We start from the raw sequence: 27,185 nt of genomic DNA, 5'->3' as shown, positions 1-27,185 counted from the left end.
CCGACTCGCGAACGCGAAGCCTGTGCGTCCGATACGGCCCGAGCGGCCCGTCCTGTAATCCGCGGAGGCCTGTATGACCGACACGGCCTGTTACCTAGGATAAGTCTCGAAGCGACCCGCATTAGCGTTCCCTGGGAATCCAGCTCCCGGCAGATAGCCGTTTTTCGTGGCAATTGATTCTTTAGTTTATTACTATATATATATTCCTTTTGTTAGACTAAGTGTATTATTTTGACTAAATATTCTTTCTTTCTTTTATTAATAAATTCTTTATTTTTCGATTAAACCAAGTCTCGGTTTTCTTTATACTCGCACTCTGGCTTCCGACGAGCTCTCCGGACCGGAAATTACCGTGTTACAGACTCATCCGTGTGGGTGGTCGCATTCGCCGCGCCCCGCTCACGTTCACCGTTCGACATCCGATTATCTTAGCGGCCCATACTCTCGTCACACTTATTATTTCATACACTCACCTCCGCGCTTTGCACGGCGGCCTGCAGCTCACACTAAATACTTTGCGTCGCGAATTTTGGATTCTCCGCTCTCGCAATTTAACCAAATTCGTCATTCACAGGTGTGTAACCTGCGTTCGAGAACGAGCTACTGCTCCTTTGCAATTAATGGGCGATCTTCCCTCCTGTCGCGTATCTGCCCCGAAACGCTGCTTTTCACATTGCGGCCTCGATTATGCCGGTCCCTTCATCGTTCGCTCTTCCGGAGGTCGCGGCGTGAAAACCACAAAATGTTACATCGCTGTTTTTATTTGCATGGCGACCCGCGCAATTCATTTGGAACTCGTTCCAGATTATTCTACTCCCGCATTTCTCAATGCATTCTCACGTTTTTGCTCTCGCCGCGGGCCTCCATCGCACGTTTATTCAGACAACGGCACAACGTTCGTCGGTGCCGACCGCGAATTACGCTCCGCTTATCGCGCCGCAATCCGAGATCCGTCATTTCTAAATCTTCATGCCACTGAAAATATATCCTGGCACTTCATTCCGCCTGCTGCTCCTCACTTCGGTGGCATGTGGGAGGCAGGAGTCAAGAGCGTCAAGCATCATCTCCGGCGGGTCATCGGATCTCATGCCCTCACGTTCGAGAAGTTCTCAACACTTCTATGCCGAATCGAGGCGTGCCTTAATTCCCGACCGATCGCCCCTTTAGCGGATTCTTGCGACTCCTATGACGTCCTTACTCTGGGCCACTTTTTAATCGGGTCCGCTCTTACGGCCCCTCCGGAAGAATCTACGCTCGATTGTGCTGAGAATCGATTAAATCGATGGCAGCTCATCCGTCATATGACTGAACGACTTTGGTCTTTATGGTACATGGATTATGTCAATACTCTCCAGCAGCGTTCAAAGTGGCGCCGATCTCAGCCTGCTCTCAAAGCCGGGCAATTAGTTATCCTTAAAAATTCAGCGCTACCCCCTTGTAAGTGGGAACTCGGCCGTATTACGGAATGCTTCCCTGGATCAGACGGACTCGTTCGCGTCGTTTCTGTCAAAAGCGCGTTGTCAGAATTCAAGCGTCCGATCTCTAAAGTATGCGTTCTACCTATCGACGTCGAGACCGCACCGATGTCGAACTAAAATTTTGTCATTTTTTTGCTTGCGTTGCGTTGTATTACTTAGGTTTAAGTCACCGTTATTCTTATATGTAAAATTCATTGTACATAGGCCAGCGGGCCAGTTCTATTACGATTATGTCTTGCGTTTGCGCGCCGCATGGCGGGCGGCATTTATTATACTTTTTTTTTGAAGCAGCTCCTTTTCGAAATACCATTTCGAGGCGGGCGGTATGTTTCATCATCTGTGAAATTTTATTTAATTCGCTGACTCTCCATCGGCATTCGCGATCCGTCCGCGTTCTTCGCTTATGCTTTGTTATTTTTGTCAGTCGCCGCATACCGCTTCTAGTTTACATCGACAGGTTCAATACGTTAAAGTCGGATTAATCCGGTTCTCACTAGTCATCTCGTCACCTGTTTGTTTTGTATACTCGATGTTTCCGACGATCGAGGGCCGATTCTGCCGAAACGCGGGCAGTTACGCTCGAACTTCGACACTAATAAGAAAGAAGTTCTCACGTTGTCACCGTACGGTTCACTCGTCGTATATTCTCTCTCGGCCGCGAGCATTGGACCGTTCCGTCACTAATTGAATCCTCCGCGATCATTCATTTTTTTTGTCAGTTTTTCTTTTCTCTTTATTTCTTTTTTGTTACACGAACATTCGCGGGGCAAGGTGTCGCGATCGCGCAATTTGTCGGCTCGCGTTCAAGATATCCGCCGTTCGCGAGAAGATTTCCGACGATCGGGCGGGAAAGCAACCGCTCTCGAAGATTTCCGTCGGGAAGGCCGAGCTCAGAAGATTTCCGTTCGTTACCACCGCCGACCTTGCTCTCGTGATTCCCTACTTCTACACTGTATAGTTTTTTTGTATCATTTTTTTGTGAATATAATTTTTTTGCTCTTTGTTAATTGTGACAATTAGAATTTCGCCTTTTTTTTTGTATTGTCAACCTCAAGTCAAAGCACCGTGCCGAGCTCAGTGCTGAGCTGTTTTCTCACACAAAAGAAACCGGAAGTGTGCATTTTCGCCGAATCGTGCACAACACCCTGTAAATTATTTTAATATAATATAATACATTGTAATATAAAGTATTTTATTATTTATGAATTAAAAGTATGATTAAACATATATGTATATAATAATTATTTTTTTATTAAATACTAAAAATTAATTTATTTAAATAAAATATTTATTGCGACGTTTTAATTACATATATTAAAAAAAAAAAAAAAAATCGAAAAAAGCTGATCTCGAACTCGAGACCTCCAGCGTTCTAGCCGCGCGCCTTCAACACACGACCACGCTAACAGTTGGAAGTTAGGTTCATCGTCTAGAAAGATTACACACGCGCAAAATTTTAATAATTTTTTTCTTGTTAACTAATGAGCATTGGCAAGACTTATTGTACCGCGTATATCGGGGAAAGATGCCAAACAACATATATTTTTCTTAACAAAATCCCGGGGGGCGCGGCTTGATAGTCCCCTTGTAAGTATCATATTCGATCAAACAAAGGTCAGGATCGGAGAAGAAGAGCTGAAGCAATAGGACCTGAAGTGGTAACATTATCAAGAATAGCTGCATGTTTTGCACAGTTGACCACAAATATGTTCCATGTAGGACATGGAAAAGTGATATTCTCAAAAGCAGACTTTTAAAAAGATTGCCCTAATGACCTCTTTTTCCCTATGTTTCTTTCAGTTGTTAGGAAAACATATAGAGATGGGGATGCTAAAGTAAACATACATTCACAATCGATTCTAATTGCAATACTAACAGATAATGTATTGCACTCTACATATACAGTTACTCTATTAAACCATATTTGGACTTATTATCTAGCTGCTCACAATTCTAATGTCATATTAGACAGAGCAAGAATTGAGCAATAAGATAATTATGGAGTGACTATTATAGGACGCTTTAATGAAAAAATATTAGCTACAAAAGAGCATTGTTTGCAACGCATAAGAAGTCTTAGACCTCATGAGAGAATTGAAGATTTCATTAGAAGACTGACTGACTACTATTTACATCGAGCTGTTCCCTAGCAATCAGGAACAGCTTAACTAACTATTGAAGATCCAGACCGTCTTCAGGCGCGTCCGCCTTCACGGCGATTCCGCGCGCCAAAACCAAAAACGGGCGTAACACTGTAGATGAAATGGCAGGTTTAGCAGCAGCTGGACCAGCAAGTAGAAGAGAGAGAGAGAAAAATGTGCCTCCAGGTATTGCAGGAGTAGCTCCAGCTCAACCATTATCTTTAACACCATCTTTTATTAGTGATATTTTAGAGAGGGCTGTTCAAAATGTGACTGCTATGATGAGAGACTATTTTAGACAAGAGTAAAATGCAACCTTAATGGAGCACACTGCTGTCTTAATATATAGTAGAAATAGTAATTATTAGAAAAATGTTGAAATTTGGAAACGGACCTATGCTAAAATCCTAGAAAGAGAAGGGAGACTTTAATTAAAAAATCTTCAGATTGTGCCATTTGTGGATCAGCTTAATCACATATTTGCAATGTGTGGTCTTACTGCTAGATGTTGGAATATGTTAGTTGAAACTGTCTTTCATGATAATTCTAATGCTAATCAAAAGTTAACAGCTAAGATGGTATATGCCTGTCGTTATCAAGGATTTGATCCTTCTTTATTATAGCGACGTATTATTTGATACCATAGGGAAGGTATCTTAATTAATTATACCCAATATAGACTGATTTATGAATCAGGTAATGTGGTTAATGAATGGAATTTTTCCAATCATGAATCATTGATTCACGTCGTAACATTCTTGATCACTGTATTCCTAAACAAAGGAGCAGTAATTGATAAAATCTGTAAAAAGAGTGCAAATGATTTCACTCGAGTCATGAAAATGTTTTGTGACTAAGTATCATATTCGATCAAACGAAGGTCAAGATCGGAAAAGAAGAGCTGAAGCAATAGGACCTGAAGTGGTAACATTAGCATGAATAGCTGCATGTTTTACACAGTTAATTACAATTATGTTCCATGTAAGACATGGAAGAGTGATATTCTCAAAAACAGACTTCTATAAAGATTGCTCTAATGCTCTATTTTCCCCTATGTTTTTTTTAGTTGTTAGGAAAACATATAGAGATGGGGATGCTAAAGTAAACATACATTCACAATCGATTCTAATTGCAATACTAACAGATAATGTATTGCACTCTACATATACAGTTACTCTATTAAACCATATTTAGACTTATTATCTAGCTGCTCACAATTCTAATGTCATATTAGACAGAGCAAGAATTGAGCAATAAGATAATTATGGAGCGACTATTAATGGACGCTTGAGTAAAAAAATATTAGCTAGAAGAGAGCATTGTTCGCAACGCATAAGAAATCTTAGACCTCATGAGAGAATTGAAGATTTCATTAGAAAACTGACTGACTACTATTTACATCGAGCTGTTCCCTAGCAATCAGGAACAGCTTAACTAACTATTGAAAATCCAGACCGTCTTCAGGCGCGTCCGCCTTCACGGCGATTCCGCGCGCCAAAACCAAAAACGGGCGTAACACTGTAGATGAAATGGCAGGTTTAGCAGCAGCTGGACCAGCAAGTAGAAGAGAGAGAGAGAAAAATGTGCCTCCAGGTATTGCAGGAGTAGCTCCAGCTCAACCATTATCTTTAACACCATCTTTTATTAGTGATATTTTAGAGAGGGCTGTTCAAAATGTGACTGCTATGATGAGAGACTATTTTAGACAAGAGTAAAATGCAACCTTAATGGAGCACACTGCTGTCTTAATATATAGTAGAAATAGTAATTATTAGAAAAATGTTGAAATTTGGAAACGGACCTATGCTAAAATCCTAGAAAGAGAAGGGAGACTTTAATTAAAAAATCTTCAGATTGTGCCATTTGTGGATCAGCTTAATCACATATTTGCAATGTGTGGTCTTACTGCTAGATGTTGGAATATGTTAGTTGAAACTGTCTTTTATGATAATTCTAATGCTAATCAAAAGTTAACAGCTAAGATGGTATATGCCTGTCGTTATCAAGGATTTGATCCTTCTTTATTATAGCGACTTATTATTTGACACCATAAGGAAGATATCTTAATTAATTATACCCGATATAGACTGATTTATGAATCAAATAATGTGGTTGATGAATGGAATTTTTTCAATCATGAACCATTGATTCACGTCGTAACATTCCTGATCTCTGTATTCCTAAATAGAGGAGCAGTAATTGATAAAGTCTGTAAAGAATGTGCAAATGATTTCACTCTAGTCATGAGAATGTTAGTGACTAATGTTGTAACCTGAGCTGCACTTCGAAGAATGCGCTCTGGTTGCAAACCACCCCGGAAATACCTTGCGTATTTTGACATCGGGCAAGGACCTTGGGACTATCGTCCGATGTCGAAACAAGGAAATAAACATTTAACAATTAAATTAAGGCCGCGCGGTTGACGAACCTTTCCGGTCAACCACCGCGGCCGAAACTCGCTGAGGTTGCAACTCGGCTGAGTATATGAGCGACGGCTCGGAAGCCGTCGCGGGCATTTTTATCAGGAGAAACGTGACGCGTGACAAGTGTATCATCGCAGAAATAAACAAGTACAGCACATTTTCAAAGAGAAGTCTTTATTCGTCTACACCCGGCTCCTCTCAACGGGTGGCACACGTTCCGGCGAACGGACCCACACCCGCACCGTACCACGGTGTAACAAAATTGGTGGCAACGGTGGGATCCGCCCTCCGGAACTCAGGCTCGCCCTCAGCCACTCTTTGGGACGACCGGGAAGTGTGGAACGTCTGCAACAAAAGGCAACTGGTAAATACACCCGCCGATAACATCCGAGGCTATCCTCAAGCAACCCGATCAACGCGGCAGAGCAGTACCCAAGCGAGGACACCAGGAAAGCAAGCTACAGCCTACCCTGCGAAAAAAACATGCGAATCTCTGCGATAGTGTAAGTCACACGACAAACTATATGTAATTTATACTCAGCGTAAATTGTTTGCGATATTATCCGTCTATGTCCGACGAAGACACTTATACGCGTCAAATCTTGTCCCGGCTCGCGTGGCTTCATAATCCTGAAATGTCTGAACCAATGCGTCCGGTATTTACACGCCCCCCGCAATCCGCGGAAACAACCCGAGAAATCTGTCGTGATAGGATGCGGCGCGCTTACGGTAACGGCGGTGCAAGCGACGAGGAACAAACTGAATTTTCTAACGGAGTCTCGCTACCCGCTAGATCAAGGGACGAGTAGGCGAGTTCCTTTCGAGACGATAATTTCCTCCTGCGCAGTCACCTGTCTCCTCTTAATTCATTCGAGAGCGACCTCTTCGCGAGTCAGAGAGACCATTTAATTTATACTCTGACGAACAATAGAGATAATACCGATGCGAATGTAACTATTAATAGAACGCCCGACGCGTCTAATCCCGTACCAAACGCAACGGTAACCGAGCCACCGACCTTCCGTGACAGCTCCATGGGCGAACCCGGACCGTCGAACCGGGCACAGTCCTCGCCGATTACACGAACTCGGGGCTCGGCAACAAGGGATGAGGCTATCGAGACTCTACTAGACGCTATGCAACTAATGGTAACGCGTCTAGATCGAATTGAAAACGAGGGACTCGCGAAAAGATACGGTATCCGTAGACCCCGCGACATATCGGTCCAAAGAACGAGAAACCGACGGGAAGATGTCCGTTTTTCACTAAATCACCCGTGACATTTCCTCACGTTACAACACGCCATAAACTACATCCCTTCGTTCGACGGTAACGAAAACAATGTCAAGAAATTTGTGAAAGCCTGCGAATTCGTAGCTAAAAAGATCGACCCCGAAGAAGAGGACGAACTATTAGCCGCCATCTTATATACTAAATTAACGGGACGCGCTCTATCAAGATTTGAGTCTAAGAAAATCACCGATTTCGAGCAATTCATTAGGAAAATAGAAGCAAATTACGTGCACCGACGCTCTACCTCGTATCTCCAGCTGGATTTCAACCAGCTGCAGCAGCGACCGGGCGAGAGCGCCCAAGCATTCGGCACGCGCGCGGATTAACTTGCGTCCGAACTTTACGACGCGCTCAGCGAAGACAGCCATTATTCAGCCGATAAAAAACAGGGCATATGGGAATCTCTGCAGAAACAAGTCCTGCAGAATTACCAAAACGGCCTATTGCCGCATATCTCTATTATTGTGCGTTCTCGCAACTATACCACCCTACAGGAAGCCATAGATGGGGCCTCGGCCGAAGAGAGACAAAGCGGTATGGTTTCCCGCGGATTTTTGGAAAGGAAGATCCCGTATACTTCGGGGCGCCCACCTGTGCCGCCTTGCAAAAAATGCGGGAAACAAGGGCACCACGGCTTCGAATGTCGATCGAGCCGTTTCGCGCAACGCTTCAGCCTGCCCCGCACGGATCATTCCCCGCGGAGTTATACGCCCACTAAACGCTGTTCGTACTGCGACAAGCCGGGCCATATTCGCGAAGAATGTAGAAAATTAAAACGGAACACCGAATCGCGTCCCGCAAACCGACACCACAGCCGGTCGGATTCTCGACAGTCACGATCGGCTCCGGTATCATATACTGCCGCGGAGAATTACACGCGTCAAGACACGACGAGCCATGCTTTACACGAAAACGAATCACGCGTCCCGGAAATTCGACCGGCTAGCGCGTATCAGATTTCCCATCTGACCGGGGGAGACGTAAATCGACACCTCGATTTAGTCACTCTTAACGTGCAAGAGTCACAGGACGGAAAATATACCTTCCTACTCGACACCGGGGCCGCCGTCACTCTCATCAAAGTCGGTAAACTCAGAGGAGATACCCCAATATATATGGAGTCTACGGCATTAACGGGTGTGACCGGCCACCAACTCCGCACCATAGGAATCGCGAAATTGACAATCCGGTTACGGGACCGCTACATAAACCATAACATGCACGTCGTGCCCGATGCATTCCCCATAAATTACGAAGGAATCTTAGGCATGAACTTCTTGAAGGCACATCCCACGATATACGACGTAGAGAAAAAACAATTAATAATCCACAAGGTGCCGATCAAATTACAGCCGTTCTCGCGAATCACGTTACCACCGCGAAGCGAAACTTTTGTACATGTACATGCAAAATATTAAATATTAAACAAGTGTTACATTTGACTACCACGTTGATCCCTAATTTCTTTTCAAAAATTGCGTTTACGCCAATTGCGTGTTACCCGACAACTCAACGCCTTTCATTGGCCGCATGTTTGCGTATGCCGATTAGGCGCTTTCTCAATCTCAACAGTTTATTGGCTGCGTCGAGTCTGCGCACAAGTTAAACACGTGCCGTGTCGGCAACCGGCACGATACTCGGTCACTCGGGTTACTCAACAGTTAACACGTGTTATCATTGTGTTCCAATAGTCCGTAGGCTAAAGGTAAGTCGTCAAGTCGTTTTGTCAAAAACTGGTATTAGTGATTTTAATTCTTTTGTACAATAATTTTTAAATTATTCAGTTATCAAAGTGCACTTGTTTTTTCAGATAATAAGTTTTCTTAAATATACGACCTAACCTCAGTGAAAAAGAAAAATCGGACATTCTTGTGCAGCCACGTGCAGCAAAGCCTCTCTTTATTACATAGTGGCAGTAAGTACAATTTTTTTATAAAACAATTTTTAATGCTCTCAGTTTTTAAAAAATATTTACGTTGCTTCAGATAAGTTTTTCTAAATACAGTCTAAATGAAAGAGGAAAATGTAGTAAAAATATAATCCTACATACGGTCCAAATTCTTTTTGTCGTCCATATAATCGCAATTTTGTTATTCATTTTTATTATTTTATAAAATTATAATTATGGTTAGATCTAAATTAAGACTAGTGTATAAGATTAAAAAAAAAACTTGATAATAATTTTCCGGTCTGCAACGATCCGAGATTTGAGATCTTAGACGTGGCCAAGCTGGCACCAAATGCAATAAACAAGTGACAAACAATTCTTGCAATTATCATATCGCATAAGCGAATAATTTAATATCTAAAAGTCTTAGAACCCGGGACGTCCCGTAACCTTATGCCTTTGTCCTTTACGATAAAGAAGAATGGCACGGCGGACGTTTGTGAGTCAGTCGCTTTCTTGAACCTTAGTGAAAACAGAACTCTCGTAAGCTTCAGCCTTTGTTACTAAATCTCTCGTGCGCCGACACTTGATTTTAACGCGAACAATCGCGTTGTGAACCCGCAAATTTGTCAAGAATTGACTTTTAAGCGTGCTAACGCTAATAAATAAGTTAGAGCAACAGCGTGCTATTGCTATTCTGAATTTGAGTGACCGTCCGCGCGACAGTACTCAAAACTGTGTATTCAAACTGTGTGTTAATAAATTATTATAGCTTTTTTTGTTGATAAAAAGTGCTACTCTACTTTACACCTTAATTCTTTTTCACTGCCTAAATCGATCCTGAACAACTAGACATTACTTGTTTAACACCAAGACAACGGCGACGTATTTTTTTAAAAAAGTTTTTTAATGTTAGCGAAATTATTACTAGCTCAATTAATTTAAATGATTCAGAAGTTTTAAATAATGCCATACCTAAATCAAATGAGCCTAGTAACAGTGAACAACAATCATCAAAGCAAATAAACGTATTACAAGAAGTTAATTTTGATTACTTTAATGTAAAAAATAGTAACAATTTTACTCATAATAATGACAATTTAATTTCAATACATAATACTGATTCAACTAGTCTTCAGTCAAATTGTTCAAATATTTCTAGTGGGTTTTCTAATAGAGTAGAAATAATTAATAATATTTCATTATGGGTAATTGAAAATAATATAAGTCATTCTGCTGTAAGCAACTTATTAAAAATTCTAGTAAAATATGGCCATGATCTTCCAATTGATACTCGAACTTTGCTTTACACTCCCAAAAAAGTAAACATAATTAAAATAATTCCTGGAAGATATTATCATGTAGGTTTGGATTACAGTTTAAAAAAATCTATACGTAAACATTATTGTCAAAATACTTGTCCACCAGAAATATATATTAATGTTAATATAGATGGTTTTTCTTTAGCTAAATCTTCTGGAAGTCAACTTTAACCTATTTTAGTTAGTATAGTTGAACAGTTTTACACTGAACCGTTTATAGTTGGAATATATCATGGTTTTCAAAAACCAAAATGTTGCAATACTTTTCTGAAATATTTCATAGACGATTGTCTTGAAGTTTTTCAAAATAGAATTGTAGAGTATGATAAAAAAATAACTGTAAAATTGAATGTAATTATCTGCGATGCTCCGGCAAAGTCGTTCATTAAAGGAATTAAAGGACATAATGCATATTTTGGATGTAGTAATTGTATTCATGAAGGAGTTTATATAAAAAATCGAGTCACATTTCCAAAAAGTAATGCAACATTAAGATCAGACGAATCATTTAAAACAAAACAACAAGAAAAGCACCATAAAATAAATTCAATTTTTGAAAATTTAAACATTGGAATAGTTACGCAATTTCCCTTAGATTACATGCACCTTGTATTATTAGGAATAATAAAACGATTGTTACAGTTTTGGATTAAAGGTAAAAAAAATATTCGTATGAATGAAAGTCAGATAACTCTTGCTTCAACTTCATTATTGTCTATGTCACCATTCCTGCCTAAAGAATTTGCTAGAAAGCCAAGAAAACTAGATAATGTTGATCGATTTAAAGCAACTGAATTAAGGCAATTATTATTATATACAGGGCCAGTAATCTTTTTTAAAACATTATCACACAAAAAGTACATACATTTTTTAAGCCTGAGCGTAGAAATTCGAATTTTATGTAATAAAGTACATTGCACACAACTTTTTAATTATGCACACAAATTATTATTGTATTTCGTTGAAAATTACGGTAAATTATACGGTCGTCAACATATATCATATAATGTACATAACTTAATTCACATATGCTACTATGTAAAATTATGGGGAATGTTAGATGAATTTAGCGCGTTTAAATACGAAAATTACATGCAAAAAATAAAATCAAAAATAAAATCTTCAAGTCGGCCATTAGAATAATTAATTAATCGTTGCGTAGAAGAAGATAATTTAAATGTAAAAAATGTAAAAAAGAATTATCCAATAACAAAATTACAGATTATAAATAATATACAAATAATAAAGTCAGTTCAATGTAAAGATTTTTTTCTTAGTACAAAAACTGGTGATAATTGTTGTTCTCTGTTAGATGGAACAACAGTTTTGTTGACAAAAATTTATTTTAAAGATAAACAGATTTTCATTACTGGTAAAAAATATTTGAATGTTAAACCATTTTTTAATATTCCATGCGATTCTTTAAATATTGAAATTAAAAAAATTAACGAGTTACAATATGAACTAATTACTAATATTTCATTGTCTAATATTAAATCAAAATGTGTAAAATTGCGATTATACAATGAAGAAGCTGTAATACTGCCTTTATTACATCAACAAGAAATCTATTTATGGCGAGTATTAATATTGATACAATATGTATGTACAATTGATAACATTGAAATATTATAAATTAGTTAATCAATTTATATTTTTTTACAGATTATTAATAACAATGAAAAAATTTGCTGTTGTGACTTTTCCAAGCGATAATAATAATCAAGAGGAAACTGTATCAGAAGTACCATCTTTATGGCTCAGTTCTGATTTAACAAAATGCTGGTGGCCGACAGTAAAGAATATAAATATATTTATTACAAAGCAAATTTAATTTGACACTGAAGACCCTAAGTGGTCTCTTTATCCTATTAAATTTCGTGGATATTATGGTAAATATTTTTTGTATCTTAAAATTTATGTAACCTTAATTTTTTTTTTATAATGTAACTTTTAACTAACAATCTTGTTTTTATTAAGATTCAATAGATCAAGCTAGACAAAAGGCTACAAATTATTCTTCAAGTGAGGATAGCGATATATACCAAACACAGAAAAATAAGTCACGCACACCAGTATCTAAAAACAAACAACAATTGCGGCAAAATTTACCAACTATCTTTCACAGCGAAAGTAATTCTAATATAAATTCATCGCCTATCCACTAAATATTACTGATCTTCAATCGGATATACCAAATCCACCAAGTATCACGCATACAGATCTTCTATTGCTCAAGAATATTTTGCCAGTTAACAAACTTTCACATGTTTTTAACTCATCAGTTGAGGAAAATATTGATGTAGACATTTTTGATGGAACATTAGTACCACACAAAAGTAATTGTTTATTTTATTTCTATTTTCTTATTAATATTATTTGTACAAGTGTTTATTAAAAATTATAATATATAGAATACTTAATATTACTTTTTATTAATTAGGTAATTAATTTCTAATGCTTTAATATTTTTAGACATTCAAGATGTACATACTTTGATATCAGAAATGTTTGGTAAGATGGAAGGTAATTGTATTAATTTTTTTATTTTATACTTTATTAATACTTTTTTATATTGTTAATTTAATATTATTATTTCTTTTTTAGATTATTTAAAAAAAATATGTACAGTTATGACTACCGTTTCATTAGAAATGGCAGAATTAAATGTTCGGTTAAAAAATATGGAAAAACAAAACAGTCAACGTAATGCTAAAGTACCTGCTTCAACCATATTAAATATGCAACGATTTTTTCCTTTTAAAACTATTAATAAAATCGAAGTTTTTGAAAATACTGTATCACAAAATGAAGATGAGTATAATAAATTTGTAAGTTAAATTAAAAATTTAATTATTTACATGCAAGTTTTTTCGAAATCGAACAATAAAAATTATATTATTGATATGTTGTGTTTTCAAAAGTACTATACATATCTCGCATAGGTGGAAGATCTGCTAAGAAAAACTTAATTAGAATATACCGCACAATGTTTTCAAACAAAGTAGCTAAAAAATCGTCCTGGAAAGGATTGCGCAATTATTTTAAAATAAGCAACTTAAATTTTACGTTGAAAGGAATACAAGGTAAAAACTTGATATTTTGATATTAATTAAAATATATATTTTTTACTAGATGCACAAATATTTAATTTATACTTATTTCTGTAATAATTTAGAAACAGTTTCGGGTCAGTATCAATTAACAAACAAAGAGTTTGAGGATGTAACAAAAGAATGGTTTCGTCAAGGTGGTCAGAGACTTAATAGGCAACAGGAATAGATTCCGAAGTAACAACACAAACTGGACGCGCAGAGCAAATAACTCAGTAATTTTTATCTCTTTAATAAATTTTTTAATATATTTTTTCTTCTTTAATAAATATAAAATATATTTAATATATTATAATAAAATAATAATATTTTAACATTATGATAGATTTGTTGTTGCACTAGACTTGAGATTTAAACTAGAATTAAAATCTGATAAATGTATTATTTTTATGTTTTTTTTGTATTAGTTTTATTTTGTTGCATCAGAAAAAAAATCTTTTCAAAGTCTAAAAAAGATTCTATTAATAATTAGATAAGAAATGTACTGATATAAGATAAATTACTTGGTAATACAATTTATTTTTGTTATTATAACTTAAGAGAAAACATGTTAATGTTTTGAAAGAGAAATTGCGTATTTTGTATCTCGTTTTATATCTTATAAAATGTCAGTGAAGTGGCACAATAAATGTGTTTCGTGATTTAAACTATTTTTTTATATTTGTCTATATTCCCAATAAACTTATAATTTTTACAGAACATTCATAAAACATTTCAATAAACACTGTTGTGTAACTTTTAAAGAACATGTATAAAACAGATTTTCACTGTGCAGGTAACCATTACATTATCAATTAAGTAATTTTTAGGTCGTAATTTCAGCAACCAAACGCTATATATAATACGTAATATAAAACCTACCATTAATACTTAAACTTAGATATAAAAATACATAACAATGACAAAACAAAGTAAATACTACTCTGTAACATTTACAGTGCAGTTTTGTAACATGTTCAGTACGTATTACAAAAAATGTACTGAATATGTTACAAAACTGTACTGTAAATGTTACAGAATAGTATTTACTTTGTTCTGTCATTGTTATGTATTTTTATATCTAATTTTAAGTATTAACGGTAGGTTTTATATTACGTATTATATATAGCGTTTGGTTGCTGACATTTCAACCTAAAAAATACTTTATTGATAACGTAATGGTTACCTGCACAGTAAAAATCTGTTTTATACATGTTCTGTAAAAATTACAGAACAGTGTTTATTGAATATGTTCATTACTTTACAATACAGAACGCATCATTATTACACGGTTACATGTAAAACGAAAAATATTATACAAAATACTTAACGTCATATCTATCTTTTTCAGCTGTATTAAGACTTATTTTGACAAAGCAGAACAAACTCGTAAAACAAAACGAAATTATGATTGCTAAAATTACGAATCTCGAAAAGAAAGTTTCTCTTACAGAAACAAGAGATTGTCTGCAGTTGAGTAACCAAACAAAAGATAAATTATACGAAACGTTTGTTATAAGAACTATGAATGATCTAGAGCAGTTTGACGCTTGTTTAAAAAAAAGGAAATTTTTTGATGAAGTTGTAAGTATAATTTATTTGCACTATTTGCGGGACCTAACAAAATTTTAAATTAATAAATTAACACTTTCTATTAACTTTACAATTTTTAGGTTAAATTTTTAAAGCAAAAAAAAGGATTTGATGTGCGGTCTTATGTGTTTAATATCTTAAACACAACAAATAGTAATTCTGTTGCAAAAGAATACAGTTATAAGGGTAAAAAAAAAAAAAAATTTGTAGATCTAATGTTCGACACTTGTATATACAGTAAGTATAAAAACACATCTGTTATTTTTGCAGACTCATATAAATAAACATATTATTATTACAGAAGCTGTACAAATGCACATACCGTCAGCTACAGAAACAACATAAAAATGGCTATAGGCTTGACAACTCATCAACTCGATTTAAAAATGAGCAAAAGTAAAAAAAATTATTTGTTTTTCTTTAACAACCTGCTACTTTATTAATTAGTGTTATAAGTGTAACATAAAAAATAATAATTAAATTCTGGATAAACAATCAAATAAAGAAGAAAATTTAAATCTAACGTGTAAACATCACGACAAATTACCACACTCAAAACAAAACTGAAATTACTGTTTAACTTTATAATTCAGTAGTGTTTTAATAAATATTTATAATATACGCGATATAGAATAAAATAAAGTCATATAATATAAAAATAACAGCTGCATCTATTTTTCTTCAAAGTATTAATACAAATATTATTACTGTGAGCGTTTACGGTACCCGTACGGTGCAAGCACAATTGTTGCACAAGGATCCACAGATGTTATAATAAAATATTAAAATCAAGAAATTCAAAGTAAAGGCAATTAAACAATCAAATACAAAATTTAATATCAAACCATAAAACCAAATAAAATAATACAAAAGTCAATACAAAATTCTAAAAATAATAATAAAAGAAATGGGTCTTATCTGGATCTGTTTCGAGCAGAACAAGAGCGCTGGTCCTTATGTCGATTTATTGCGATGGGTCGCAATTTAACAAAATACCTCGCCCTTCGGGCGGAAAATCGGTAGTATAAATGCCTCGTCCCACGGGCGGAAAATCGCTGGTATAAACCTCAGCCTGGCCAGGTTCGCTGAAGATGTGCGTCATATTACACTCAACCACACAAACCGAGGTGACAAATTATCCGGAGTATGTTTAATATACAATAAGTAAACAAAAGCTGCCAAAGATAAAAAAAATGAATAAAAAAAATAAGTGCGACACGACACGGCGCACCACGGAAAAATAATCGTCCGGAATATACAAGACCGGAATGTATCACCATAAAAAGAAATCGGTTAAAACTGCGAAAGACAAAAAATGAACAAAAAGACCGAATGAAACACGGCACGGTGTGCACACCACGAGAGACCGGAGAGCTCTGTCTGTCTGATGAAATCAGATGCTGAACCCTGGACCTTCTTTATAATAAATTATCTCAACAGGGAAGTCCCTTTTTTATATAATTGCAACGTTGCTAGAACAAAGTCCGCGGAATCAAAGTTTGTTTGCGCCGGTGAGTTGGTAACGGTGTAGGTGGCGACATCCGACGACGATCATCAGAGTAAACCGTCACATTACGTTACAGTATCGGTGCATTCATTTATTCAGCAGGTCGCGCAGGCGTTGCTGTTAATATCTGCTGATCATATGATCAAATTTACCGAACGGACATCTGCGCGAAATAACTGCTCGAGCCAGTAATGGAAATTTTAGCTCCGAGCAACATCAATGTTATGTATATGTATACTCTCCCAAAAAAAGACTCCCTTAAAATTATACTCCCCAAAAATAGAATATAAAAAGTGCACTTTAATAACAAATACTCTTTATAAAACTAATGAGATCAAATAAATGCGTCAAGAACCTGAAGAAAATACAAAATTATATTTAAACAAAATCAAGATTCCCCCCAAAAAAGACTCCCCCAAAATAGAACATAAAATGTGTACTTTAATAATACCAAATACTCTTTATAAAACTAATGAGATCAAATAACCCAGTGAACATTATGACGTCTTAAAGATGTCTTAAAGACGTCTTAAATTTTACAAGACGTCTTTCAGAACTGTCTATAAGACGTCTTAAAGACGTCTTAAAGACGTCTTACGACCCGTTTTCTGACGCCTTAAGGATGTCTCACAGACGTCTTAAAGGACATTTTCAAGACACATTTAAGACGTCTTAAAGAAGTCTTAATTCCGTCTTTTAGGACATGTTTAAGACGTCTTTAAGACATGTGCAAGACGACTTTCAGACGTGTTTAAGACAACTTTACGCATCCCCATAATTAATAATAATTATTAATTTAATTGCAATAAAAAATACAGAAATTAATATTGTTTTTATATTTGTTTAATTACTTAAAAAATACATATATAAAAATACATTATTTAAAAATTAAATGTATAAAAATACAATAATTAAAAAATACAAGTATATTAACACATGTATTTTTTAATTAATGTATTTTTATGTTGTACATGTATTTTTTAAGTAATGTATTTTTATATATGTATTTTTTGAGTAATATATTTTAAAATACATTACTTGAAAAATACATGTATAAAAAAACATTAATTAAAAAATATATGTATAAAAATATAATAATTGTAAAATACATATGTATAAAAATATATTTATATACATATGTATTTTACAATTATTATATTTTTATACATATAAAACAATTTATACATATATTTTTTACAATTATTATATTTTTATAAATATTTCGCTTCTTATAATATTTGTACGTAGTAAAAATAATTCGTTCCTATTAAAATAGAACATAAATTACTGACAAATATTTTGTGAATATGTAAGGAACCTTCAATTTTTTAAAAATATTTATTACAAAATTGTATTAATAATGAAAATAGTCATCTCGTGGAAGCAAAATTCAAATACAAAAAGATGCTCGAGGGAATTGTAATATACGTGATTAAAAAAAAATAGTCTTGACATTAAAAAAAAGATCTAATTTGCAAATTCTAAAACCGAATATGAAATTTATATCTGCATAAAATTACTTAGAGGCTATTTGCGCTGTAATGTTCTTGAGTTGTTGTTTATATATTTCTACTTTCTTCTCTTTTTCTTGCTTACGATACTCTGCGGCTTGTCGTCGCGCTTCTGCTAATTGTTTATTTAGTACCACTATATCCATTACTGGTTCGTTGCTTTCCGTATTTTCTTCTGTAATTTCTTCTATATTGTCATTGAATTATAAAATTGTTGATTCCACAATTTTTGCTGGAGAACTCGCAACTTTCTGAAATATCAAAATCGTATATTTATTTATATTTTTTGTCTGCTGTTAATTAATATTTTCTATATAAAATAGAGGTAATTTTACTTCTTTTATCGAAACGGAATTTTTGATTTCTGCAACAGTAGATATTGTTGAAGTGTTGGAAACCAATAATTTTGCTGCTTTGTCTACGGAAGATTTTTTCAAAATATTTGTACTCCGTGATGTGATGTTGTTTGAATTTGGATTCGATAGTTTCGATTGAAGTTGATCTGTTCTAATTGTTATAACTTTTCTCGAAGCTCCTTTCCGCGAAGCAACTTGAAGACGTTTTATTGATGAACCACCTTTTGTCTAATTCAAAGCAATTTTTCCAGCTTCTATAAATAACATAAATTATTTTATAATAATGTGTAAATTCTGATATTAATAATTTTTTAATTATTTTGAATATATGTACGAAAGCGAACCATTTTTAATCATTAATTCGTATGTATACATATAAATTAACCCTTCAAATTCTGAACCTGAAATCTGAAAACAAAATAATTAAAAATGTGTAAATCAAAAACATATACATATAATAAAAGTCCTTTATCTACATGCGTTTCATTATACTTACAGCATCTCCAGCATTTGTTACAGGATGACAAATACATGTTGGTTGGGGATTGAAAAGAGCAGATATTCCATCAATTTTCTATTTTTTCTTCTCATATTTTCTCCTCCTTTATTTTGTCTTTTTTGTATTTTTTGTGACCTAAAATATAAAATTTTTTAGTGCATAAACAAATCATTTACCTAATGTATGTAGTGATACTGTAAAACTTATAATTATATATAATATATAATAAGAGAAATCAGACTTTCGATCTGGAGAGCGTTCATCATCTTTCTCTTTCTAAACTACAATCTACACTCTAATAATATTGAACAGTAATTTATTGAAATAAAATTTACTAATACTCTCCTTTTGTTTTTTTCTCCTTTCTTTTCTCTTCTGCTGTTACTGCTTCTCCTGCTCCTTCTTTTCCCGCTCCTCTAGGCTATTATCTTATTCATCTTCTTTGAAATATGTAATTGAAAGCTGAAACAAGAAAATATAATTAATACATGCATATAATAGTAATATATGTTCTGTTTAAAATATACTCTCCTTTTGACAATAATTATTTCTTCTTTTCTTCTCGTCTTTCTTCTTCTCTTCATTGCACCTACGTTTCTTTTTTCATATTTTGTTTTCTTTTCTTTTTTTCTTTATGTTGAATATTTTTTATTATAATGTATTTCCGTTTCTTTTCTTTTTTCTACTGCTTTTGCATTGCTCCCGTTTCGCCTTTAATTTATCATTTATATCATCTCCCACGGGGACCGTGGTGGAACACCGGAGGATCCTCACGCATACGCGAGCTATTGGAACCCCAGTGCGACCACCCTGGGCCCATGGAAGCACAATAAAAATTTACATTTTTTTTTGCAGGTACTTGACCCGGTCTCCAGCGTGACGTAAAAACTCCTGTATTACTTTTTGTACGTTATTCAATATGCATCGATCTGTGCAAGTAATGTAATCTGAAATAATAATAAATTAATAAATAATGTAATAAAAAAATATATTCTTTTAAAATTAACAACATATATACCTAAAATTATGGCCATAAATGCCGTGTCTTTCACGGATGTTGTATGCTTCCAGCCTGTCCATGATAGTTTAATACATAATTCGTCGGTCAACGTGAATCGTAATATGTTTCGTATTTTGTGGCAATACGTATTTCCTCCAATCATGGCAATTTTCTTTTTCTGAAAACAAAAATAAAATATGTAGGCACATTGTATTGCAATTGATAAAAAAAGGTGTATTTGTTTACGCAGTGGCTAGCACGTATTATAGATACTATTCACTACTTTAGAATATAAATATCTTTTTTCCTTTGTGTACAGTCACCGGCAATAATGGCCTGTCGCGCTGCGGCGACGGCGGCTCTCGTGCGTGAGGTGGGGTAGTGTGCGTGAAGCCTCACCGCGGATCGCGTATGTGAGGCATGGAACGCCGAAAGGAGCGAGAGGACAGGGGAAAATTTGGTGGGGGGCGTTCTCATGCTCTCTCTCGCTCGCGACCCGTGAGTGTGAGAGAGATAGAATGAGTGAACGCTAAGGAATTATTATAGGCGCACCTTCGCTCTCTCTCTTGCACGCGTTCGTGTTTATACGGTTAGACAAGGATAGAAGTATATCGCTAGAGTACGCTATTAATTCTAGCGTATACTTTCAGACATTTCGCGACTTTTAACAATCAAAATTAAAGTCTCATGTTACTTAGATTTTAAATATATATTTTTACGTATAAATTAATTTTGAGATAATTTTCGTTTTCTGTCTTGAGAAAGACAATTTTAAATGCCGTTTTCTGTCTTGAGAAAGACAATTTTATATAATTGTCTAAAGAAAACGAAATATCTCAAAATTAATTTATACGTAATGTAAAATATATATTTAAAATCTAAGTAACATGAGACTTTAAAAAAAGTCGCGAAAAGTATACGCTAGGAGCGTACTCTAGCGATATACTTCTATCCTTGTCTAACCGTATAAACACGAGAGAGCGAAGGTGCGCCTCCTTAGCGTTCTCTCTCTCACTCGCGAGGAGAAGACGTCGCTCACGGCGTTCCATCACATGCGATCCGTACAGGCCATTATTGCCATTACTGTACATGAAGAAATATTTATATATAAAAAGTATAACTTACGAATTGTTTTCTTATTTGAACATCTCTGTTCATATCATTTTCAAATTCCAAAAATGCGTCCACACTGGTTAATGGGAATGGTGGTAATAACAAATAGTCGTTATTATTTTCATTAGTTGGCACCTGTTGATTATTCCCTTCGTTATTATTTAATAAATGTATTATTGTGTCCAACTTTCTGCGCATAACATCTAGGGTTGTACGGCATGCTTCTATAAAGATCAAGAGATTATTTAAAAATATTTTGTTACATTTCGTTACGTTTTTCGTTACAAGCACGTAAAAAGATTAAAGTATAAATACAAAGTATTTCATAATACTTACTGCAACAAGTATGATTCAGGGGTTGTTGCATGTCCTCCAATATTGCATTAGTATTATTACTAATGTCTTCTGCATTTCCGTGTGCATCTTCTACATTTGTGATGTCTCTGTTCTCATTCATAGTAAATAAGTTTTCGACATCACTGAAATGCAAATTGTTGTCAACGTCAGACTCAATATTATCATTTTCTTCTAAGCCTGAAGTTGATTGTGAACTTTTTTCTGAAAAAATAATTACATTAAATGAAATACTGAAAAAGTAATATACAGTATATTAATAATTTGCGTTGACAAATTTTTTTCCTTATTCAACTTGATAATTGTTATACATACCGTAATTCAAATTGGAAGATTCATTATATAAACTGCTTTCAGTTTTGTACGTACATGGCGGTTTTTCTAATACATACATCTTCTTTTGTTTCTTTTTAGGTCCTGTTAAACATATATATTATGTACACAATTTTTATCTTTAAAACAATACTACAGGTATGCATGTCACATGATGTTAAAAAATATTACATAGACATAACATTATTACTCACTCATATTTTCATTGTCATCTTCTATCTCATCATGAAATAAAGGTTTTTTTATTGACCTTTTTTCCGTTATTGGCGTAACATTGCACATTTTTTCCATTCTTACTTCATTTTCAGAAGTAGTAATATAAATCGCCTTTTTTTCCGCTTCGCGGGCCATCTTGTATGTTTCTGTTGGAAAAGTAATTACATTAATAGCAATATACAGTGATATTTATTACTCTTTTCATATATTTTGACATATAATATTATTCATAATTTTTGTGATATTTACCATAAGGTCCTGTAATGCGGCGATATTGTAAAGTGGACCATTTTTCATCGGGAGCAATTCCTTTTGCTATTGCCACTGTAGCATTAATTTCCTTAGGAGGCCAACAAAACATTTTATTTATTTTATCCACCCACATACTGGGGACAACTGAGCACCAGTCTTCATAAAAAATAATATTATACATCTGAAACAAAATTTATAATAACAATTTAAAACTCAGAATGTACATTGATATGTTGCAACATTTAAGAATTGTAATATTTTTGCTTCGGTACGTACTTTATTGTACATAATACAAATCTTCGTAATGCCATTATCAATGTAATAAAGGCATTACAAAATGTGCTCCATCAAACAAAATATGAACTCCTTTTGTCTTTATATTACTCACAGGTATTACCTCTAAATCTGAAACCTGACTGTTACTGGTATGTATATCTATGTGTTGCGAGTTACATGGATATCCTGAAATGGGCTGTAAATCTGTGTACCTATTGCCCAAAATAACTGGACTGTCGTTGTGGAACCCAATATATTTAATGCAAACGACGGATCTATCTTTTAGGTAACAACAGTTATTTGGAGACTTGGTTTTTAATATATAGTTTTTAAATTGTATTGTTTTACATGATCGTTCACAATTTAGAGGTAAACTTTTTCCGTTTGGTTTTAACAGAAGTGGTTCCTTTATAATCTCACTTTTTTTTTTAGAACGTAATTTACATTCATGTATTCTGTTGTTTAGTTGAGAGAGAGGTTTTTCAGACTTGCGTAACTTCTTCTTTAATGATTGTAAGTAATTTTCAAATGGGAATGCACTGAATGTGTCTAAGCATCCGTACGTTTTAACATCTTGAGAGAGATGTAACAAGTTGTGCACATTATACACCGTTGCGCTGTCACCATATAATATTGTAAAATTTTTAACAAAATATGTTAATAACTCGTTTGCATAAGTATTATTATACAAACAATTCTCTGGGTGACTCAATATTCTAATTGCAGTATGTAACACGCAAAAGTGTATGTAATAATTCTTGTTTAAATATTTTTTTAAAATTATAGGCCCAAGATATAAGAGGAACAATCTAAATTCTGTTGCTTTCCACCGGTCCATTTCATTGATTCCACGTGCGTGTCGCACAAATTCTACTGGAATGTACTTGTTGAATGTTATCATGTCAATGGATAGTGCATCTATATCCATCGCACATAAGCGGAAGACTATTTTCCCCTTCGTCCATAATTGTATTAATTTTTTCATTACCCCTAGACATACAAGATGCATGTAGTCTAAGGGAAAATTATTAATCATATCCAATCCAGTTAATTTCTCAAAAGGCGAAACGGTAATATGATGCTCTTCATTAGCTCGGTTGCGGAAGTTGCCGTTTGTTCTTAATATGGCATCATGTTCGTCAAAGACCATTCTATGATTAATGTAATTTCCTTCACAAAAACATTTTCCGCAACCGAAGTAAGCATTATGACCTTTGGTGCCAGTTACGAAAGATTTAGCTGGAGCATCGCAAATTACTGCTCTTATTGTTACACGGTATGATTTGTTATTAAACACAAAGCCATTTTTGTGTAAATTATCATACTCGTCACAAAATCGTTGTAAGAATGTTGACGCATTTGCAGGTTTTTTATTGCCATGATAAGCACCAATGAGAAATGGATCTGTGTTATTAATATTAAAAATTACACCGAGTATTGGCCATAGCTGGCTTTGTGAACTTTTTGCTAGAGGAAGTCCATCAATATTAATATTGATCTGAATTTCATTAATATCGTTTAAATTTGCCCATTGCAATTTATCTTGCAATGCGTTTTCTAAACCGTAATGGTAATAATGTCCATTATCACATTCCATTACAATTGTTTGTTTGGGCGTTTGTAACAGCGTTCTGGCATCACCAGGCAATTCATGATGGCCTCCTTCTTTCAATATTTTCAACAATGAAGTTAATGACCTGTGAGTGACATTATACTCAATTGCCCATGATTGCAAATTTTCTTTTAATTCAGACTCTGCTGTACTTAAATTATTATCAAACGTTGACTCCTGTGTACATTCGTCTGTACCGCTATTATATGTATTTTCTTCATTAACCGTTTTTGTGTTACTTCCAACACATTCATGAACCACATTATTAATTTTTTCTTCAATATTATATTCTGTAAGTGACTTTGGCACGGTAGTACGATTAATGTTAACAGATGCCACAGCATCTTCTCTTTGTTTTATAAGACATAACCGACGATTTTGTTGCCTGCGCGATAAATCTCTAAATTTCTTTATTTTAGGCATTGTTCTTTTTTTCTTTTGCGCCTAGCGTTGAACAGTACATCAGAAAACAGAAATCATAAGAAAAATGTATGTAAAATGTTGCAGAGCAAACACAGAGCAAGAAATATACATAGAAATCTAATCAGTAAAATAGAAATAAGAAATACTCTTTAAAATGATTAAAAAATGCCAGTAATTGTATTTGCAGACAACATATAATTTGAAATAAAACTTTTTTAATATGTAAAACGAAATAATTGATATTTAATAATACCTTAAACGTAGTCTTCTCTAACTGCTTGACTGTCACCGAAAATCTAATATCTCCTTCCTGGTTTTATTTGGCTTCAGTGCCTATTATCTCCTAGAAAGAAAAAAAGTTGTATAAGTATAAGAGAATTATTATTATTCATAACATTTATTATTTCACTGTAAAAAAACCAGCAAGGGAACATGCTGGTTGTATGTACATAGTTAAATTAAATATTTTACTTTGCCTGTCAATAAATAAATGAAATATAAAGTCACACATTTAATTTTTCAGTCAAAAAACCGAGAAAGTAAAGGTATAACAGTTTCATAATGTGAAAGAGAACGCAGATACATAATATATGAATCCAGATATGTCTGCAAGTATATGTATAACCGGAGCAATAATAAGAACCGAGCGATTAAACATTTCTTATTGCAGAGCAAACACGGAGCAAGAAAATTAGACAAAATTTGTCTTACCTTTAACGCTCTAAATATTCTATTCTCTTAACTACAGCTCTTCAAACGCTCAATATCGCTAATCGCTCAATAGCTCCGTGTGCTTCCAATGATGGAGTTACGAGGAGTGAACTAGTAACAGTTGTGACATCGGAAAAACGGAGCAGAGTAACGAAGACGTTAAGACAATTGAGCATCGAGAGCATACTCCCTCGCATTCTATCACGAGTAAAAGCGTGCGCGTAATATACACTGAGTTAAATATAATGTATCGAAAAAATTACAATTTTTGAGATTTAAATGTAAAATTATTTACTGTAAAAAGTTGTTCATACATTTCTATACATTATATAAATATATAATTTACAATAACTTTTTTCGTAATAACATTACTTTAAAATAATAATAATTATTCGCAAGCGTAGCTTAAATTAACATTTCCCTTATACGCCGTTACAGAAAATATCGTGGCATCTTCTAGTCGTATTTCGCATAAAGATTGGTTGAATCAATGAGTAATACTGGGCGTGCTAGGCGACGCTACCACGTCAATAATATCCGCTTTAACTTCCGGTTCTGTTTTCGGCAGGAGCGCCGGTGGTATCGTTAAAGTCTGCAATAAAAAATTAATTTTACATAAAAGATTTATTTCAAATATATTTTGATAATTACCTTTCCTGGTGCCAGCGCTTCGTATTGATGCCTTAAAGATTGTAACTCGTAGTCACATGTGGATAATGCACTTTTCAATTCATAATGTAAAACTATACGCTGCGTAATTCGTTAAATTGTTGACATATTTGCTCCGTCGGAGGTGGATTTAATTCTGTAATGTAACAGTTTCCGTTTCAATTTTCATCCTTTGAAATTTTAACGCAGTATAAAAATTTTATTTTTGTAAATTTTTTTTTTTCTTACCTAAACGTAATTCGTTTAACATTTGCTCTATGCCTTTCATTTTCTTTTGCCCAAGACTACTCGGTAATTTAATTCTTTGAGAACGAAGAGTAACACCGCTGTTCTTAAAATCGGGAAATTTGATTCCAGCCGATTCTACTGCCTGTAAATAAAAAAAAGAAAAGTTTTTAAATATATATAACGTACATGAGCCGTATCAGTTTTATTTGGTCTATTTCTAGAAGAACTACTGCTCTTTTTGGAAGATTTTCTTTCACTCTTTCTAGAATCTGCCTGATGATCAGCTGCTGTAATTAATTTTTGTAAATCTTGAGTTTTTCTGTCCCTCTCTTTCTTTCTTTGTTCAATCTTCCGCAGTTCAGTCAACAGAGTCTGTTCTTCTTCTACTTGTTCAGGAGTACGCTCAAATAACTTTTTTAGTTGCTCTTTTCTACGCTTCTCGTGTTCAGCATCAAAGATGTATACCTTATCAGAGTGGGATTTTGCCTTTGTCAGTGCAGCGCATACTTGATAACACCTATGGATTTATTAAAAAGTAATAAATACATCTTATAAAGTATAAATCTGAATCAATAAAATTATTATTATCAATTCTCCTTGTTGTCCGGGTATAACATTGCGTAAAGAATCACGAACAGGAGTGTACATGGAAAGCAAACCTTGATTGATGCTCCGAGTCATTGCCAACTTGCTTTGTGCTTTTTTTGAGGACATTCCTGACTCTTTGTGAGTTTTATCGTTCGTCGTAGAACGGAATATACCCTCCTCATCCGAGTCGGAATTATATTGAATTCCACTTTTGCACATGCTGAACCTGTAAAATATACCGAATTAATACCTTAAAAATTTAAATTTTAAATATTTTAAAATATTACTTAGGGTAAGTAGATTCCTG

At 34.4% G+C, this 27,185-nt stretch overlaps 2 protein-coding genes across 2 annotated transcripts; one reads left to right on the top strand and one right to left on the bottom strand.

Moving 5' to 3' along the window:
- Positions 1-1,028: 1,028 nt before the first annotated feature.
- Positions 1,029-1,595, top strand: LOC139102771 (uncharacterized). Its single transcript, XM_070656906.1, has one exon. The coding sequence runs from the start codon at positions 1,029-1,031 to the stop codon at positions 1,593-1,595; it is 567 nt and encodes a 188-aa protein (XP_070513007.1).
- Positions 1,596-17,404: 15,809 nt separating this feature from the next.
- Positions 17,405-26,641, bottom strand: LOC139102769 (uncharacterized). Its single transcript, XM_070656904.1, has 16 exons — positions 26,521-26,641; positions 26,291-26,432; positions 26,045-26,198; positions 25,394-25,985; positions 24,936-25,025; positions 22,691-24,703; positions 22,369-22,552; positions 22,098-22,265; positions 21,886-21,987; positions 21,553-21,774; positions 21,229-21,440; positions 20,122-20,281; positions 19,101-20,050; positions 18,949-19,012; positions 18,584-18,858; positions 17,405-18,499 (listed from the first exon to the last, which is right to left on the bottom strand). Exons 6-13 carry the CDS (start codon positions 24,680-24,682, stop codon positions 19,941-19,943), a joined length of 3,150 nt encoding a protein of 1,049 aa, XP_070513005.1. The 5' UTR covers positions 24,683-24,703; positions 24,936-25,025; positions 25,394-25,985; positions 26,045-26,198; positions 26,291-26,432; positions 26,521-26,641; the 3' UTR covers positions 17,405-18,499; positions 18,584-18,858; positions 18,949-19,012; positions 19,101-19,940.
- Between the last annotated feature and the right edge of the window lie 544 nt (positions 26,642-27,185).

This window comes from Cardiocondyla obscurior, linkage group LG05, assembly GCF_019399895.1.
Source record: "Cardiocondyla obscurior isolate alpha-2009 linkage group LG05, Cobs3.1, whole genome shotgun sequence".
NCBI classification, from domain to species: Eukaryota; Metazoa; Arthropoda; class Insecta; order Hymenoptera; family Formicidae; genus Cardiocondyla; species Cardiocondyla obscurior.
The sequence above is the reverse complement of the archived record's forward strand: the minus strand, read 5'-3'. Positions and strand labels throughout refer to the sequence as shown.